Raw genomic sequence first — 20,750 nt, 5'->3', positions numbered from 1 at the left:
GATTCAATTTATGCGTCAGTGGCCATGGCTGCCTGAAAGAGTGGGTTAAGGACCCTGCGGCCACAGGCAGGCTCGGTAAGAAAGAGCACCATGAGCAGTGCTTGTCACACTCTTGGGGGCTGGAGAGGGCTGCCAGGTGGACAGCTGCTTTTGTCCTCCTGCTCTTGCCCAATGGGTGGCTTTTGTCCTCTTGCTCTTGCTTGGTGCATGAAACTAAGACTTAGATAACAAATTCATGCACTGGAGGGGGTTCCTCAACCCAGCCTGCCCTCTCTCACAGTCTGGGAGCCCTCCGGGGTGGGAGGCAACCCAGCGATCAGGGGAAGGCAACACCCCCTTCACAACTCTGCTGCTGCCACTGCCAGCAGCATAAGCTTCAGCCAACCCTGGTTAGCTGAGCTTCTGGCAACCCTGGGCAGCTGGGCAGCCATCATCTGAGACTTGTCTGTGCTTCGTGTTGGCCCTGTGTCTGCTGCCCTGGTGGGGCTGAGGGGCCTGGGTGCTGCCATCTTTGAGGGTGTGGCAGTCAATTAGCATATTCCCTCCTTATTGGCTGTGGACGCCACCATTTTTGAGGGTGAGGCAGTCAATTAGCATATTCTCTCCTTATTGGTTGTGGGTGCCATCTTTTTCAATGGCATGAGGGTCAATTAGCTTATCCCCTCCTTATTAGATAGGATAGTCACTCCATTATGAACGCATTGGGCTGTAGGTAATGAAATACCTGACCAGCAGTTTCAGCAAGTACGTGTGGAATGTTTTTCATATAGCCAGAAGTCTGGAGATATGTTCTGGCATTACCGGCTACTCAGTGATGTCATCACGCCTCTTTCTAGCTTAGCATTTTTCTTCCCATGGGACGCTGCTCATCATCCTGTGCCTGTCACCTCTTAACACAGGTCGGCTCCCTTACCCTGAATATCACATCTACAGTCAAGAAAGGGAGACAAGACATAGGAGGCTAAATCTGTCCCCTTTTAACCAAGAAAGCAAAGCTTTCCCAGAATTGCACTAGCATATTCTGCTTCTGTCTCACTGGCCAGTAATGTGTGATCTGGGCACTCTACCAGGCAGGCTCGGGAAATGAGGGGTATTTTACTTTTTTAGCTCCTATTGTAGAGGCAGGCAAAGAAAACAGGGAATTGTGGGCGGATTTTGTCAGCTATCTTACAATATCTACCTCAGGTAGTATTATAAAATCAAATTTTAGCTACCATATGTTTAACTACTAACTCAAGATTAAAACCTGCTTTTATTATTACAAAAATCATCAGTACAAATTTAAGTGGTGTGTAGGTGTATCTGTGTTTGGGTGTCCTTTTTCTGTTTTTCGTTCTGATAAACACAGGCCTTCCTTAATTATTCAAGTAATGGAACTACCTTGCATTTTCATTCATTCATTCATTCATATTTGCAGAAACTCAGAGGGAAAGAAGAGAACTGGTAACACAAACTGTTACAGTCACCACCAGAAGACCACGCAGTGGACCACGGGGCAACCCAGGCCCTGGAAGACTGAGTAACAAAACCAGACCCAGCGTGCAGGACGACTCAGAGCCCCTCAACCCCGACAACCCTTACCACGTGCGTACGCTGCTCCTGCCACATGCTCAGATGAGTGCGTTAAACCTGACACTGGAGTGGTCGTGTTCCTAGAGGTTCCAAACAAGCATTTAGTATCCAACTGAGACTTTTACTCAATATTTTAAAAGTGCGTCTTCATTTGCTTGTTGCTGGGCTGATAAATGGGGCGAGAACAGGTTGAGCCTCTGTGGCGAGAGCCTGGCTGGCTGGAACCCCATTCAACCTGCCTTCCGTGCTCTCCTGTTCTTGAGTCACAAGCAAATCCACAAGACAAAGTCATACCAGAGATTTATGTTAAAATGTTCCCTGGGGTCAGCACACAGAAGGAAAGTATTCTTTCCCCACTTTACACCCACTGTATTCACTCCTTCAACAGACACCTGTTGAGGAGGTGCTTAGCAGGCTCCGTGCACACGGGCAGGCAGGACCTTATCGGTGCTTGGAAGGATGGTGTTTGAAAGGATGATACTAACATGCTAGAAACTTAACAAATCTTCCACAAAATATTATCTATTAGGACTGCACTTTGCAGGAAGTAGAAAAATAAGTATTTATTCTAACTACTTTTAATTGAAAAAATAATACATGCATATACTTTTTAAAAACAGTATACAAGGATATACAATGAACAGTGAGTTTCCCTTCCATATCAGACACCCTCCCCAGAACAACCTATTAATAGCGACTTGCCCAGTTTCTTTGCATAAGTACACACACACACACACACACACACACACACACACACACACAATTTGAACACAAGAGCATATAAAACTCCGGTACCTTGCTTTCCAATTACAATATGTCATTTTGAAGATTGTATCTTCTATATAGACTACCTCCTCCATTTTAATGTCCACATTGTGTTACTTTGTGTGGACAGAGGTACAACTTCACTAGTTCTACTTTGGTGGACATGTAAATTATTTTACTTTTGCGTTAGAAAAGCTGTTAATAGTGCCCCGTCTTGCACACACGTGCCTAATACGGCTGTGGGAAGGTGAATGAGGTGCAGCTCCCGCTCCACATACCGCTTGCCATACGGTACCCATTAAACTGGTCTGTCTGATTTAGCTATCAGTCTACTGCCCACTGTACACAAGGGAATATATCTTTAAAATAAATACTCTTGGGTCTGCTGAATCAATGTAGATAGGAATTTTATATTTTAATAGAGGATATCAAACATATTGCCTTCCAAGAAATTATACTAGCTACATGTGTTCAAATGGTAATAAAAGGCCTCTATTATCAAACATAAAAAGGATCTTGACCAGTTTTGGGGGGTGTAAAATTTATCTACCTGTTTTATCATGCCTGCCTTTAATTATATGCAAGATCGAGCATCTTTTCGTAAACAGATAAGCCATTTGTGTGTACTTTTCCTAAGGAACCTCTTCAGGCCTATTCATGTGCTGCAGATACATTTTCTAATTTATCATTTTAGACTCATACATTCTCCAAAGACTTAGAGTAAAAAGTATTTTTATATAGCCCAAGGCTTATCAGAAAATTCAGGACACCACAGTACTTCATTCCCTAAAACTCAAATAAAAAAGGAAATAAAATCTGAATCAGCAAACAGAAAATTTAATAGTTTATTCCCCAGACAGCTGATTAGATGAATCTGGTTCAAGGGGTAGGGCATCAGCCCCTTGACAGGTGGGGAGGAGGACTGTCTACCTGGCTTCCAGGCTTGACTGTCCATATTCTTTTAAAAACTACAACTACATCACTTTTCCCCTTTGCTTTGTGTTCACCTTTAAGCAGACGCCTCTCCAGGATCTCAGTCCTTCACATATTTCTTTAGGGCATCTTAAAGCAACAACCTGAGATTCCCTAGCAACTTTTTAATCTAACAAGGCTTTGCTGAACCCTCAAGATTAAAAAATGTCTCAAACATCAGGCTTTTTGCCTCCCTGCCCTACAAGAGTCAGCTACAACTAATGAGATGGGTTCCTTCTTTTTTTTTTTCTTTTTTTTTTTTTATCCCAGATGAACCTATTTCAAGAGATAAGCCAAAATGGGTGAGGGAGGAATCTGAAAAATGAAAGTATGAGAGTAAGACAAATATTTTGATGACAAAAACTTAACAGGAATGTTAATTTTGTTAGGTGTGATAATGGCAGTGTGGTTGTGTAGAAAAATATTCTATTTGGGAAGTAACATTCTAATGTATTTATGGGTCAAATATCACAACACTAAAATGAATTTTAAAGTTTGGGGGGGGGGGACAAGCAAATTTAACAAGAAGCTAGCAATTGTCAAATCTAGATGATGTTCAGTATACAATTTTCTTCACTTCCAGTATGTTTGAATCTTTCGTAATAAAAACCGCCATCTCCCTCCAAAAAATTTTGAGTACACTTGTTATGCCAGAACAGGTGGCAGGGTGCTGAGTTCATGAAGCCTATTTGGTGCTGCATCTGCCATGTTCACCTATCTCCAGGAAAGAGGCTCCAATTGAACAAAGGATTTACTTTAACAATAAGGGCTTCTGAGCAATGAAATTCAATGCCATATTAAAGAGGATACAGAAACTATACCCCTAGATATCCATAAAAAGAAAAGCCAGATACGTAAATTTGGCAGGGGGACAAGTTCCTTCCAGTGGCGAGAAAACGCTGTTTTGTAGGTAATTCTTACTTCATCAATATGACTTTATTTTAGTAACTAATTATTGCACACAGGAACAAACAAGGCAGTTTAAGGTCTGGAATTTCACACATTATGTGGCGCCTTTCCCTGGGTGTTACAGACCCGTATGCTGACGAAAGGCAGGAGCTAAATGACTCCAGTGTTCTCGGCCACTGCAACGGGAACACGGTGACACCATGTTGGCCTGTCAGTGAGTACCCAAGTGTGCGCCCGGGAGGTCTGGAAGCCATCACTACAGGAAGGACGAGCTCCTGCTGACTTAAATTAACAGTGGCAGGCATGCTACTGGTGAATTGTGACTCCTTTCCGTTTGCCTATTTAAAACAAGATGAGTCCCTACTGAGTGGTTAGCATGGCTCATTAAAGCATGGAGAAACTTCATCAATATTTACAAAAAAACATACCTTCCTGCAGTGACAGATTAGGCAGGTAAAGTTCCTGGATGTTAGAAGAAATTCTGAACTATAAGGTTATGACTGAAAACTCCTTACAGAAAATTATGCTGATTTCTTTCTTTTTTAGTTTTTCTTTTATGCTGATTTCTCATAGCAAAGAACATTCAGGATCTTTTTTTTAAATGTGTAACGAACGTCTCATTACAAAGAAAACCCAAATAATTCTTTTACTTCACAGCAGCAGGAAGGGGAAGGCGTCATGACGTTCGACCCTAGACTGGACCACGAAGGAATCTGCTGCATAGAATGCAGGCGGAGCTACACCCACTGCCAGAAGATCTGTGAGCCCCTGGGAGGCTTTCAGCCATGGCCCTACAATTACCAGGGCTGCCGGTCGGCCTGCAGAGTCATCATGCCATGTAGCTGGTGGGTGGCCCGCATCTTGGGCATGGTGTGAAGTCACTTCATATGCCAGGGGCTGTAAAGGAAGAAGTAACTCAAGAAACCACCAAAGTATGAAAGAAAACTCTTGATGCTGAAGGGACCACAAAGTATTTTATACTCAATCTGTATAATGTTCTTTGAAACACTGTTAGCAGAATATTTCTCCATTGCTTTACAGAACTTTATTCAGAATGTGCAAATGTACTGAAAGGGTAGACTAAAATGTCATAATAATCCTTTTATTACTTGCTATTTTTTATTTGCTTTGCCCATAAGGCCTGCTCATAAGATTTCCTTCCCAAGCCATTTTGAAATAAACATGAAAATTTACAATTTGTCAAAGTTCTCATGTACACTTGAGTTCTTTTTAATCAAGTCACTAAGTTTTCTGTTATTTGTATAGAATTCCTCAATTGTGCTTAACCTTTACTGTTCTTCCCAGTCTTGCAAATGTACTCCGAGAGTCCCCAGAAAAAAACACAAACAAGCCAGTGTGGCTCCGCTGTCCAGTGCCCTGAAAGGTCTACAGTTCCATTCCCATCAGGGCACATGCCTGGGTTGTGGGCTGAATCCCTGATCAGATGCCATCTCTCTCTTCCTCTCCCTTCGTCTCTCTAAAATCAATAGAACATTTAAAAACAAACCACAAAGAAGGAAAAAGAACAAATAATGGAATTTACCTGAAAGAAAACATAAACCTCAATGTGGTAGCTCATGGGAAATTCTTGAGCTGGCATGTGACTAACAGGTAGCTGCCCTATGCTAGGAGTCACTTCCCAGAAAAGCATTAGGCTAACGAGGGGAAATGCAGCCAGAAATAAGTCAGACTTGGGAAGAGGACATTCATTGACATTCTGAAGAGAAATCTTCACACTCTTTTCAATAAGTGCTCACTGGCATGAAGAAGCGTAATGATTCCTTCCTCTGGAATACAAATCAGGCTGTTGATGTAGTTCAATTACCAATTAGTTACTCTCCTTAGTAATAGGGCTGGCTGCAGCTTGGCAGATACAGCTGAGGAAGAAGAGCCTATTTATTTATAATGACATAAATTCTCTCAGGAACGCTGACAAGAAACAAGGGCTGTCTTTAGAAAATGAAATATTCACATCAGGAAGAGAAGCAGGTATTTCATATTTTTGACATATTAGTTCTGAATCCCACAATCTGAGAGATAAAGAACTTTCTTAAGGAAAATCAGTTTTCCAAAACAAGGATTCAGAGAGATGATAGGTCTTGATACCATGATCTTATTATAGTCTCATATTCTAAATACATCTTAGTAGTACACATTTAGTATTTTCCAATTTGTCTGTAAGATCATACAGAATTTTAAAAATCTGGTTATCAGATGAAGGCTCAGATGCTTGTATTTAAGGAAATACACAGCAAGGCAGGCTTCTGGAGAAAAAGCTACAAAGGAAATACACATACTGAACTATATGTAATGGCACAGTGTTCTCAGCTACTTCCTGTACAGTTATGAATTTTACATGTTTAATCTTTGAAATGGTTAATGACTATCATTCTACAAAGCAAGTATGTGCCAATGGTTCCACACACCATCTCCCACCTCACTGCCCAGCAACCCATATACTTGGTTCTACAACTAAATAAATAAAAATAAAAATAAAAATAAGAAATAAAAAATAAAAAAAGACTGATCCCGGCCTGTGTGGTCTCATGAGAGATACAGTCAGGACTCAGTACACCGAAGGCCTTGATAAAGATGGCAGCACTGGGCATCTTGAAGATGCCTTTGCTAGAGCTTCAGTGAGCACTTGTGAAAGTAACAGAGGAAAGGCTTTCGAGGCAGAGGGAGCAGTCTAGTGAAGCCAGAGGTTTTTAAGTTAACTGATTCACTGAGGGGGAAGGAGGGAATTGTGGGGTACAAGCAGGCAAATGGAGCATTCAGGCTGAGGTAACATTAAGATAGAAATGTAGGCAAAAACTATACCTTATATTGCATGCTATTTTGAATTCATTTATTTATTTGGTAGGTCAGAAATAGGGACCCAATCAAAGATTTCATGCAAAGAAGGGGCAAGAAGAGGGCTAAGTTTCCATTCTATAATAGATGGACCACTTTAGTAGCTCTCCATGTGAGAGCAGGTGTCAGACTTAGCAAGGAAGGAAGCATGTCATTAGAAAAGGTTGCCTCCTAAAAAGATGCTCCCTTTTCAAAGTCCCACAATCAATTGAAAAATCTAGTAGATAAATTACTTCATAAGAGATAAAGCAATTATGTTGTGTTCTGAAAGTCACCAAGGCAGGCAGCTTAGGGAAAAAAGCACCAATGTTTTAAGGGATGGGGAAACTCAAGATAAGTTTAAAGGTAGGAATCACTGAAGACTCAAATTTTGTTCAAAGTAGAAAACTAAAGGCCTACTTTGAAAGAGAATAATCTATATATATAAGATTAGGCGACTGCCCAGCCGACGGTCCAGTAGCTATGACACGCACTGACCACCAGGAGGCAGATGCTCAATAAAGACCTGCCAAGCTGTGATGACTGGGCAGAGGCGGTTCTCAGAACCAGAGAGAAGGGAGCCCAATTCCAGGGTGTGTCACCCAAGAGCTACCCTCTCACAGGGACCCCTCGGGGGATGTCAGAGAGCCGGTTTTGTCCTGATCTACACAGGCCAGGCTGAGAGACCCCACCTGCTAAGAGGGACCCTGCTCCCTCTGCAGAAGCCCTTCGAGCCCTGGCACCATCCTGAGTGTGGCCGGCTGGGGAGGGACCAAAGAGGTTGACTCCAGGGCGTGTCTGGCCCATCTCACCCAGTCCTGCCCCACTGGTCACCTTCTAATTAATTTGCTTTCAAAGTGCATGGATCCATGCCCTGGGGCACTAGTTAGTGTATAAAGGAAGAAAGGACATGCAGAATACAAACTTCACAAATGGGTACTAATCTACAGATTATGCTTTACCAGGCCAGTACAAAAGTGCAAATGTGGCCAGTTAGTTGTTTTGAAAATTGTGTATTTGTTCTATTATAGATAGTCACTTAAATTTCTTTCTTTCTTTCTTTTTTTAATCATTATCCAAGGATAGATTGGTTGCCTCCTGAAAGAGGCCCCAGACTGGACAGGGATCAAAGCTGCATCTGAGGTTTGCCCACTTGACTGGGAATCGAACCTGCAACCCCTTGCTCCATGAGCCAATGCTCATTCCAGCATTGAGCCAAATCAGCCAGGGTGATTTTCATATAATTCTTAGTGGTGTTGTAAAGAAATCCTTATGAACATCACAGGTTGATTTTCAAGGTCTTAGGTCTGAATCAGATTGGAAGGGCTACTGTGGTCTTAGATGTAATAGTTGTTGTGTAAGCACACAGAAAATGAAAAAATGGTTTTGCTGGGTTTTATTATGTATAAATGTTCTGTTACATTGATGTATCTCACTGAAAGATAACAAGAAACTTTTATTCAATTTTAAAAACCTGTTAACCTAATCCTTATACCTCCTTCCTCCACCACTTCAAATAGCTGTTGATACTAAAAAAGTAAACATATTCAAAATAGTCACTTAACCCACTCAACAGTTGGATTTCTTATACCAGATTTATTACACTCTGAAATACAAGCTACATTTTTACAAAATAAAAATTCCTTCTGTGAGTGCAATAATTTTTTTTCTGTATAAGCTGAATATACTGACTTGTTTTATGAATATTTATTTTATATAAATGGTCATAATTTTTTTAAAAGTTAACTGATTTACTGAGGAAGGAGGAGGGAGTTAATAAAAATCTACATGCATAGATAGTCATAGCAGTGTATCTCTAACACAGAGGTATAAATTTGAGAGCCAATGATGCAAACTTTAGCAAAAACATTTTACAAGAAGAATGAGTTTTGGTGTTTATAAAAGAAAGTTGAACTCCTATTAAAGGACTTTTGTACATATATGCATGCTCATATTCTATATGCATACACATTTCACTTTTTAAAAGCCCAATATTAGAATCAAACTTACAGAACAAGTTAATGTTCACTGATTTTTAACAATAAAAGGACTCACCACAGCTGTTAAACTGCTTATAACAAAAAGTAATCAATTTACATATGGTTTTTAGGTACTTACTATGTAAAGGTCAGTAAGTATATCTGTATATACATTTATGCATGTATACCCTAAATCTAGCAAATAGCTGATGTGATTTTCAAGCTTGGCTGACTAAACCTTTTTTACATCTTAATTGCTTTTAAATCAAATATACAAAGTCAGTCTTCATTAGGCTGAGTGATGAAAACAGATAATGGAAATGGAAATAGTATACCCTCTCTCTAAACTATAACCAAGTCCCTAGGTTTAAACATCAAATGATTAAAAAAGCAACATTTGTTCACAAAGTTCTTTCTAAGATTTTAATAATAACTTTACAGATGTTATGTTACATTCCTGTTCTCTTTGGGTCTGCTCCTTTACAAACATTCTCTTCCTATCAAGTCCTATAATTGAACCAGAACCCTTTATTCTCATCTCATGGCTATACAAATTCTAATGGCAACTAGAGAACTTGGAAGGAATAAAATCTACATACATACTTAAAAAACACACACTAGCTTTTGCAAATTTAATTGCAATTATTTAAACACACACACACACACACACACACACCCCAACATGATTTCTGTGGCTTCCTGGCCTTGACCCTTTCATGGTGGGGATTTAATTGCTACAAATTTTCTTTTCATATGACTACATTCCTAGACCAGTGGTCAGCAAACCACGGCTCATGAGCCACATGCGACTCTTTGGCCCCTTGAGTGTGGCTCTTCCACAAAATACCATGCATGGACGAGCACATACGATTGAAACTCATTGCCCATGGGCAGAAGTCGGTTTTCAGCCTGGGTGAGTCTATTTTGAAAAAGCGGCCAAAGAGCCACATGTGGCTCATGAGCCGACTGCTCTAGACTATTATCCATCTTTTTATAATGAATTAGTGTGTATGAAATTTGGGGGGGGGGGGGGGTGGCGGTACCTCAGCCCAGCCTACACCCTCTCCAATTGGGAACCCCTTGGGGGATATCCCTCTCACAATCTGAACCCACTGGCTCCTAATCGCTCACCTGCCTGCCTACCTGATCGCCCCTAACTGCCCTCCCCTGATGGCCTGATTACACCCCCAACTGCCCTCCTCTGCTGGCCAATTTGGTTCAGATTGGCCAGTTTCTATGCCAGTTAGTGTCAAAAGCTCTCCCTCCTATGCAGCCACTAGTTCCTCACAGTTCACCCAGATTTGGTTCTGACTGGTCAGTTTCTATGCAAGTCAGCATCTCTGGGCCTATCAACAGGGCCTGATCAGAAAGGCGGGGTTGGTCAGCAGCCCCGGTGGAGCCCTGGAGAGAAATGGAGGCACGACTTGCTGATCCAAACCAGAGAGAGAGGCAAGTACTGACCAACAACTGCCACACACGCTACAGATCAGACCCCGCTTCTCTCTTCAGGCCTCTCTCTGGGCCTTATTTGCAGCCCCCTCAGCAGTCAGTGCAGGATGGCCATTGCAACCCAGCACTGACTGCAAGATTGACTTCCAATTGGTCGAGCCTGGTTGTGACAGACCCAGGATTTTTTTTTTTTTAATATATATATTTTATTAATTTTTTACAGAGAAAGTCAGAAACATCGATGTGAGAGAAATATCGATCAGCTGCCTCCAGCACATCCCCTACTGGGGATGTGCCTGCAACCAAGGTACATGTCCTTGACCGGAATCGAATCTGGGACCTTTCAGTCTGCAGGCCGACACTCTATCCATTAAGCCAAATCAGTTTTGGCGACCCAGGTTTTTTATATATTAGGATTTGTTTTATACTGACATAGTCAAAGGACTGGAATAAGTCAAGCATGAACTTTCTCTTAGCAACACATTGCTTTTAAAGGCAAGGGGTTTCTTTTCAATTAAAACCATATTTCTACCTGTTATTTAAGTACAACTATGCAGCAAAAATGATATATCCTAACACAATTTACTGGACCTACACAACCAGCACCAAAATTTTAATATTCATTTAGCACCTATGTGTAATTACACAAAGCAACATCTGAGAAGATTCCGGTTACTAACGAAATGGTGTCTCATTTTTGTACTGTGCCATGGCCTTCCATAAATACTGAGCATGCCAGTATCCTCTGCCCCATTTTAAGTAGTATCTCAGCAGTGATAAACTAGCATCTTGTCCAAATATTCTCAATTTTTTTCCTGAATAAAACAGATTTTCTTTCATTGTGCAGTACCACAGTTATATGGATTCAATGCCTTTATCATAATGTCATCGGCTCTAATGACAGAGGAACAAAAAAAATTGTGATCATCTATCCTCTGCCTTTACATCTATGCAAGGGAGAAACAATTCTTCAAAGGAGCAAGTGGCCAAGCAGCTAGTTACTCTTTTCTAAAATGTATTGGAAATGAGGCATTAGAGATTAGTGCTAGCTTCTATTTATTCTCTTTCACTCTTTGAAATCGGTGGTTTTTAAGGACAATGTCCCATGTCACTGCTAAGTCCATATCACCAGTCATTAAAAACAGATTTACTGGGGCCTACCCCAAATCCACTGATTCAAAAGGGAACCCTGCATTAAAAACTTCCCAGGTTAGGGTTATTCATCATTAATTTTCAGAACCACTATCCTATAGCTTATACAGCAGCATATGTGCCCATACTATATAATTTTAAGTTGCCTGATAATTGGGGTCACTATCAGAAGATCAGTACAAGATTAGGGTAAGCTAATTTTAGGTGAGTTAGATCATGATTCTATCACCAACTATCTGTGTGAGTTTTGTTAAAGAACTGTTATAAAGAAAAAGGTATACAAGAATGCTGGGGGGGGGGGGGGGGGAGTATGCACCTGTGAAACCAAAGGTATTTAAAATTTAGTCCAGCTCTAACATTCTGACTTTATTTTTTTGTTGTGCCTCCTCCTATTGACAGGGGATGGAATGCAAATATATGCTTAAGGTAGTAATAGGTACCAAAGCTACTTCTAGTCTTGGCAGATGGCCTATAAAAACATGCCCTGCTGATCTGATTTTTACAATTCTATTAAACATAAAATCCTAAGCAATACTTATTTTGAAGTCCCTGTTCAGAACCAGTTATTCTATTTAACCAATTTTTTTTCTCAGCATCTATTCTGCTGTAACTGTACTTATATTGCAGAACAAGAAATAGCTTTGCTAAACAAGTTTACACTAAAATGTAATATTACCTATAATTTAATGTTAGAAGGAAAAGGAATAAGGTGATTATTGAGACTGAGGGCTTCCCACATACCCATTAACTCATATACCATAACTGAAATTCAGCCACATGAATACTATCAGATTTTCTGAGTAAAACTACATTATAATCCGTTCAATTTGATTTGACTGTATGCATATTTGATACAAAGTAGCAAAAAAAGGACAATGGATAAAGTTTTTATAATACTGAAGACAACAGAATTTTATATTAAGCTGGGACAAGCTCTGATCTTAGCTACCATCATCTCATCTGTATTACTTAGCAAGGCCCTACACAATCTAGGCCCCTCACTACTTGTCTCATCATCAGTGATCTCAATCCCTTGCTCACTCCTGTATCCAGGCCTTCCTTTGCTGTGGCTTCTGCTGGGAGTGCTCTTTCTCATGTATCTGCATGGCTCATTCCTTTGCTTCCTGCCAAGTCTATTCAAAGGTCACCTACTCACTTGAGTTCTTAGTCTCCTATCTCAAATTTCCAACACCTATTGTCCTCTTTGCACAGTGTTCTTCCTTAGCACTTACCATCTCTTAACATACATCCAGTTATTTCCTCCCATAAGCTAAGCTCCATAAAGGCAGGGACTTTTGCTTTGTTCCCTAGAGCCTGGAACAGGGTCTGGCACATATTTGGCACTCAATGTTGATCAATGGATGAATGGGTATACCATGAACTATTTTTCACTTATCTTTATTATTCTATTACCTATATTAAAGTGAAAACCTACTTCAAGAAAGTATACTGCTTTTAACACGGCTAGTGTGGCTTAGTGGTTGAACACCAACATATGAACCAAGGGAGTCACTGTCTGGGCAGGGCACGTGCCTGGGCTTCAGGCTCCATCTCCAGTAGGGGACATGCAGGAGGCAGCTAAGCAATGAGGATTCTCTATCATCACTGATGTTCCTATCTTTTCCTCTTCCTTCTTCTCTGAAATCAATACAAATATCTACACTAGTAAAAGAGAAAGATACAGCCGAAACCGGTTTGACTCAGTGGATAGAGCGACGGCCTGCGGACTGAAAGGTCCCAGGTTCAATTCCGGTCAAAAGCATGTACCTTGGTTGCAGGCACATCCCCAGTAGGGGGTGTGCAAGAGGCAGCTGGTTGATGATTCTCTCTCATCGATGTTTCTCTCTATCCCTCTCTTCCTCTATAAAAAAATCAATAAAATATATTTAAAAAAAAAAAAAAAAAAGAGAAAGATACAACTTGACCATACCTTCATGACACCCACCAGCCAATCAGGAGTGAGTATACATATTAACCCAACAAAGCTGGTGGTTAATTTGCATATGCAGGAGCCAAGTGGCACAGGGCAGAGTGGGATGCTTGTGTCATCGCCATGGCAATGACAAAGGCATTCCACACCGCCCCAGCTGCTTTGGGCGTCTAAGCAGCATGGGAAGGGGGAAAGGCGGCAATGGGATGGAGCAAAGGCAGAAAGGTGGCTCCAGTCCTGGAGCAAAGATGGAAAGGCTGCTCCGGCAGGAGCGAAGGCGGTGCCAGCAGCCAGGGGGAGGAAGACTCATTCTTGCACAAATCTTCGTGCATTGGGCATCTAGTATTTTAATAAAAAGTATATAGCTTTTGACAGAAATACTTCAAGAGAATTAAGAAATAAAATATGCGACCCAATCAAAGAGATTCACATACTATTCAATATCTCAAAAATTTGGGGTGATTTTTCCAGAGAACATGTACCAGACTAGTAAGCAGTTCAAATTCTTGCCAGAAGTTGGAATGCTTATAAATGAAATTGCTTAACTCATTCTTGGTTTCCAGACTTTTCCATATGCCCAAACAAACTGCGAGCCTGTCTTTGTAAATCCCCAACCTCCCTTGTCTACCCAAGTTCCTTGGGCTCAAGATTTCTTCTAAAAAGATGGAATAAATTTTAGTCCTTTTTTCTCTTTTCTTTTATTGTTTTCAGAGAGGAAGGGAGAGGAAGAGAAAGTTAGAAACATCAATGATGAGAGAGAATAATTGATTGGCTGCTTCCCTACTGAGGATTGAGTCGCAACCTGCGCATGTGCCCATTTTTATAGATAAGAAAACTGAGGTACAGCCGAAACTGGTTTGGCTAAGTGGTAGAGCGTCGGTTTGTGGACTAAAGGGTCCCGGGTTCGATTGTTTGATCCCAAACAACCATTAAGCAATACTGCCTTTTCATGCACTTAACAGAGCATTAAGCATATAGTATGTGCAATCACTATTATTTTGTTGCATTATAGAGTATGGTTTTTTAAAGCCCATATATAGGTATTGAAGATTATTTTCCTAACTCCTTTTTAATATATATAAAAAAAAAAATTTGCCGCCGAAACCGGTTTGGCGTAGGGGTGTCGAACTCAATCAGAGAAGGGGCCAAAATCTAAAATCCAGCCTAAATCGCGGGCCGAATGGTTTACTGAACAGTCATAAACTGTCATTGTGATGGAAACGCAGCGGAGTGCAGTGATGACAGCGCGGTGCGGGCCACATTGCAAGGCCTGGCGGGACGGATTTGGCCCTCGGGCCTTGTGTTTGACACATGTGGGATAGAGCGTCGGCCTGCGGACTAAAGGGTCCCGGGTTCAATTCCTAACAAGGGCATGTGCGTTGGTTCCAGGCACATCCCCAGTGGGGGGGTGTGCAGGAGGCAGCTGATCAATGTTTCTCTCTCATCGATGTTTCTGACTCTCTATCCCTCTCTCTTCCTCTCTGTGAAAAATCAATAAAATATATTTTTTTAAAAATTGCCTTTGGGTAAATGGTATTGTTTTTAAAGCATCTTTTTGTATATCATAAGAAAAAAAAATAAAGTCAATGTGATTGGTATGAAGTCTCAATGCAAAGAATTAAAAATTTAAATTTGAAGTCACAGCAATGATAACATTTAGAAGATTCTGGACATGCTGAAATTCAGAATATATTACAATGCTAACATGATTGGAACAAAGGGACTAAACCTGAATCATCCCAAATTTATTGAAGAAATCAGTGACACACTAACCCTCATATATGTATTTAAGAAAAAACAATCTTAGCCTTTATTTGTACAATAAAAACTAGTGTGCGAGTGCCCACATTTAAAAAGAAGTTGATCAGCATAACATGCCAGTCCTCTTAACATCTATAGGAGTTATAAGGGTACCTTTTTCTCTTAATTATCTGAATTTGAGAAAAATAGCACTTTCAACACAAATCAGGACAGCTTGAGGTAAGAGGCAAAAGATTTATATTCCTACTTAGGAAACTTATAATATTCTGAACTTTAAGAATATACCTTTTCACCCCATATATAAAAAATAAACAGCTCAATTTGCACATTATCTTTTTCATTGTAAAAAAGTTGATTTATTAATAATAATCATCCCACACCCAACTCATTTGCCTGAAGTGGGAGTCACAGTTGTTAAATGCATGAGCACTGGAGTTTGACAGGCCTGGATTCAAATCCTAGCTTCCTCCTCACTTATCAGTGAAATGAATTTGGGCAAAAAACTTAACTTTAGCCTCATTTAAAAAAAATATGTACTAACAGCATGCTATTACTACTTTACAATGCTTTCATAAATGAGGTAGAGTACATAAAGCACTTAGTGACACCTGGCACATAAAAAGTTCTAGTACAGAATAGCTACCACTGTTATTGTTCTAAGGAGTTAGCAATATATATGATTTTAGCTGTTTGGGGGAGGTGGGGCAAGTTCACTGAGGTAGGAAAAGAAGCCAAGAGTTAAATTAATTTCAGAAGCAAATCATAAGGATGACTCCAAATAATAATATCTGTAATTCAATATCTCCAGTTTGCCCACAAGTTCTCAGACATTTCAAAATAAAATCTCTTGGTATAGAGATTACTGTGTACAAAATGATCTTACAATAGAATATGCATAGGTGGAGACAAAGGAAATCAGATCAATGTTGATGATCCCGCTTATTAAAAAGGGGAAGAAAGAGTCCTGGTGGGTTCAGCAAGGCAGTTAGAGCCAAGGCCTGTGGACTGAAAGTCACAGGTTCAATCCCAGTATAGGAGGGAACCGATCGATGTTTCTTTCTCTCACATCAATGTTTCTCTCTCTCTCTCTTACCCCCTCCCTTCCACTCTCTAAAAATCAATGAAAGTAGTATCCTTGGGGGTTGACTAACCAAAAACAAGAAGGAGAAGAGATTAAGATGTGCAAACTGCTAGTTATAAAAATAGCCACAAGGATGTCAAGTACACCATAGGGAATATAGTTAATAATATTCTAATAACTATGGTATAGGATGGCACTAGATTTATTGAGATAAGTAAATTAAATAAATGGCTAATCTCTATGACATATACCTGAAACTAATATGACATTGTATAGCAACTGTAATTGAAAAATAAACAAAATTACTTTAAAAATAACAATTAAAAAAATAAAACTACACATGACTCCCTGGCATAGAAACCATTATTTTTTTCCTTTTAACTTTTATTATTTTTTCCTTGGTTTCTCCAAGACAGAGATAACCAAAATCTATATTCATATGGGACTATAATAGCACGAATGAATAAAGAGGTAAACTTCTTTAGGGCTCGTTACAAAGAAAAGTAGCTCTTGTAACAAAACACACACACAGCACCCAGAAATTTTCTAACATTCTTGGAAATGTCAGTAATAGCTATCAGAGAAATGCACATTAATGTAGACTAGGAAGATCCCAATAGAATTAAAGTGCACTGGGCGGGTCACAGAGTAAGTTAATACTTCTCTGGGTCAGTAATGTATCTCAGAGATCATCAATGGTATAAAGTGATAATATACATAACTGGAGAAGAAGAAAAAAAGGTAATATGGGAACGGATAACCAAATATGCAATTATTGAACTAAATTAAAATTAAATTTGACTATTTATAACAATAGTAACATATCCCTATTTTAAATGTTTGTTGAAATTTACCTAGAAAATTTATATGGGACAGTCCAATTTTTTTCTTCCTTGTCCTATACTAGTAGCCTACTAAGAAATCCTCTCCCAAAGTCAGGAAGACATTAACCATAATAATTCAATGTTCTGCAGTCAGTGAATATCACAAATCTGAAACATGAAAATGTACAAAAAAAATTGTAGTTAGCGCAAGCCATCCTTTTCCTACATTTCATATAAAATAGAGAAAGCAGGTTATTTTTTGTAAGTGGTCAGTAATTGCCAGTATTAATAAAGGAATTTATTAATTTAGCAACCAATTACAAATGGGTTAGGATACAAGACAGAATTACTGAAATGGACCCTGATGTTTCAAACCTATATTATAGCCATCTAAGAGATTCCTTGATAGCAGAATTCAAAGTAGTAGATTATTTCATTCTTTGAAGATAGTGGGAAAGTTCTGAGAAATCATCAAGGTATAGGTGATTACAGAAATCAGGAGAATAGATGAAGAATTTAAGATTAAGAAGAAAAAAAAAGGCTTCCAGAACTGAACCTTAAAAAGAAATACTAAGTGAAAAACATGTACATTTCAAAGAAATAAAAGATTAACCAAGAATGCCAAGAGAGCCGAAACCGGTTTGGCTCAGTGGTAGAGCGTCGGTCTGCAGACTGAAAGGTCCCGGGTTCAATTCCAGTCAAGGGCATGTACCTTGGTTGCGGGCACCCAGTAGGGGTGTGCAAGAGGCAGCTGGTCAATGTTTCTCTCTCATCGGCGTTTCTAGCTCTCTATCTCTCTCCCTTCCTCTCTGTAAAAAATCAATAAAATATATATTTTTTAAATGCCGAGAACAAAAAATTGAGAACTGAAAATGGGAATCTAGAAAGAAAATGACACCAATTAATAATAGCTAAGCTAGGATAGTAGAGAATAAGGATAAAGTTACAAGGTTCTTAATCAAAATGAAGTTTTAACTTTCTGGAGGCTTACAAATATTCATTATGTATAACGGAAAAAGAGAAGCAATATTTTAGGACAATAGTCTAAACTACTTCAAATTCCCTTCTTTATAATAAATCTAATTCAGGTATACTTTATAATTTTTTTAAAATTATTTTTTAAAATATATTTTTATTTATTTCAGAGGAAGGGAGGAAAAAGAGGTAGAAACATCAATGATGAGTCCTAGCTGGTCTGGCTCAGGGCATAGATCATCAACCTGCAGACTGAAGGGTCTCGGGTGCGATTCCAGTCAAGGGCAGAGGCCTGGGCTGTGGGCTCAATTCCCAGTAGGGGCAGTACAGGAGGCAGCTGATCAATGATTCTCATCATTGATGTTTCTCTCTCTCTCTCCCTCTCGCCCTTTCTTTCTGAAATCAATTTTTAAAAATAGGGAAAAAAAAGAAACATCAATAATGAGAGAATTATTGATCAACTGCTACCTGCATGCCCTACAATGAGGATCAAGCCCACAACCTGGGCATGTGCCCTGACCGGGAATAGAACTGTGACCTCCACTGAGCTACGCTGACTGGACTATATTTTATTTTAACAAACCTCGCCAATAAACACACTTTATATATAATTTATCCTTTAAAATACAAGAAAAACTAGTACTAAATTTAAAAAACCCACAAAAAACAAAATTTCTATTATAGTATTGTCATTCCTAAGTAAGAAAAAAAGTTATTCTTAACTGGCAAAAATGTTTCTGTATTTAGAATCATGGGCTTCTACTTATAACTCTAAGACCTATAGATTATTTACAGACGCAGAAACTAAATCAAAAAGGCTAAACCTGTAGAAGATTATAAAGCCTCTTGGTGGCAGAGACTTGCCAGAACTAAGATTCTTATCTCTGGTGTAGTGCTGTATTCTTCCCTGACATCACCTCTGCAGCAATAGCCTACCGATCCCTTAGGACAAATGGTACTGAGAAAATTTAACATAGAAAAATTCACTAATAGTTTCCCTAAGGGGAAATTTTAGAATTCATACAATTAAGAACTTACTTGTACCTTTACCTTCAGTGTTCAAGAACAAAAAAATGTAACCTGTAGCTCTAAATGGACAAAAAGGACAAGTAAACACTCTGACATTCCCTTCTCCACCCATGCTTAGTTATAAAAACAGGTTTGGGCATACTCTGGTATCACTCCATCATTTTCCTTATGAATAACCCTAAACTTTATATCAAATGACTACAAGAGACTAAATTCTCACTCTTTTGGAGGCTGAAATGATGGCAAAATTGCCTTCCATTCATCCTATCCTTAGCTATGAAGGCAGAGTAGTGTATTACCACAAAATGTTACTAAATAATACTAAATAGGTACATACTAATTTACTCTCTTAGCAGCTACCCTAAACCACTGAAACCAAAGTAACTATGATATATGAAAAAGTTGTCTAATAAAGAAAAAAAAATAAATCCTACAAAAACCAACTAAAGGAATCCTGGTAAGGCAAAGCAGCAAGTGAAGTTGGGCTTCCTTAAAATCACTCTTTCTCATCTTCACAGGTTGGCTTTCAGTACAGTTAAATTTGCAGCATGTTAAACTCAGGTGTCTGTGTTTTATACAGGAATTTGGAAGATAAGGATTAAAATCCCAGTGCAATTATAAAGACTTCTCATAAAAAGAACCAAATGGGAATTCCCTGTGATAAATAATTTCTCAAAGTTCTCATTAAAAACTTAAGAAAAAAGGTAAATAAGCCAAACTTCTTCACAGAAAAAAATTGTATTTACAATTCAATTCAAAAGCAATTTTAAAGCAAACAATATAACACTGAAGTTGAAAAATCTATACTCACCCAAAGTTGCCAAGTCTGATAAATTATTAACAGAACACTGCATCAAAAATAAGGCAATAACCCAAGATACCCAATGAACAATTTCTCCATTCCCACAACTACTGTAGATAGAACTAATCTATCTAGTAGCAAATGATACCTCACTCCATCTCAGCAAGTCTAAAATCCTTAAGGATAAAGTGATAAAATATGACCTATATTCTTCATTAGACTCTTTGAACACTTGAAGGAAAATAATTTCTAAAGCATAGAGAGGTAAAAAGGTATAGTCCTTGAAAAAGATACTCAGTGTTCAAAATTCAAGAATGCAATATTAATAATACACAATGGGCATTAGGTGAATGTATGCAATACAGTAATAGCAAATTAATTTATTTAGTACTTTTTCCATTCCATATCATCAGGAGGGTTGATTTCAACTTTTCTTTTACCTACATCAGACCAGTTGGTACTCAAAACTGTACCACCAGACTCCATCTGCAATAAGAAATAAAAATAGATTAATTCTTAGACCATATAATCAAAATATTTTTTTCTAGAAATCTTTAAAGCATAGAGTCCCAAATATTAGCAATATGTGGCTCAATAAAAACAAGACCATATTTTGATTTAATTTTAAACTTTCCAGAGAAGTTACCATGCTCTGTAAAATATGAAAAGTTTAGAGTACATAGGTAGGAGCATCATGTTCACATATAAAGCACCATGT

General features: G+C 39.0%; 2 protein-coding genes across 4 annotated transcripts in view; one reads left to right on the top strand and one right to left on the bottom strand.

Annotated features, from left to right (window-relative positions):
• The window catches only part of CNMD (chondromodulin), a 31,141-nt gene extending 25,723 nt beyond the window's left edge, over positions 1–5,418 (top strand). For 2 of the 3 annotated variants that reach the window (XM_036457805.2, XM_036457809.2), the window contains 2 exons: positions 1,418–1,584; positions 4,876–5,418. In XM_036457805.2, the coding sequence (XP_036313698.1) occupies positions 1,418–1,584; positions 4,876–5,094 (386 nt within the window). In that variant the 3' untranslated portion in view covers positions 5,095–5,418. The remainder of the gene's footprint in view (positions 1–1,417; positions 1,585–4,875) is intronic. The other variant, XM_036457806.2, reaches the window with a different exon arrangement.
• A 14,961-nt stretch (positions 5,419–20,379) lies between these two features.
• The window catches only part of SUGT1 (SGT1 homolog, MIS12 kinetochore complex assembly cochaperone), a 56,681-nt gene continuing 56,310 nt past the window's right edge, over positions 20,380–20,750 (bottom strand). Inside the window, exon 13 of the mRNA XM_036456497.2 lies at positions 20,380–20,518. Coding sequence (XP_036312390.1) covers positions 20,417–20,518 — 102 coding nt within the window. The 3' untranslated portion in view covers positions 20,380–20,416. The remainder of the gene's footprint in view (positions 20,519–20,750) is intronic.

This window comes from Pipistrellus kuhlii, unplaced genomic scaffold (genome assembly GCF_014108245.1).
Source record: "Pipistrellus kuhlii isolate mPipKuh1 unplaced genomic scaffold, mPipKuh1.p scaffold_m20_p_3, whole genome shotgun sequence".
NCBI lineage: Eukaryota > Metazoa > Chordata > Mammalia > Chiroptera > Vespertilionidae > Pipistrellus > Pipistrellus kuhlii.
This window is presented reverse-complemented; position numbering and strand designations above follow the sequence as displayed.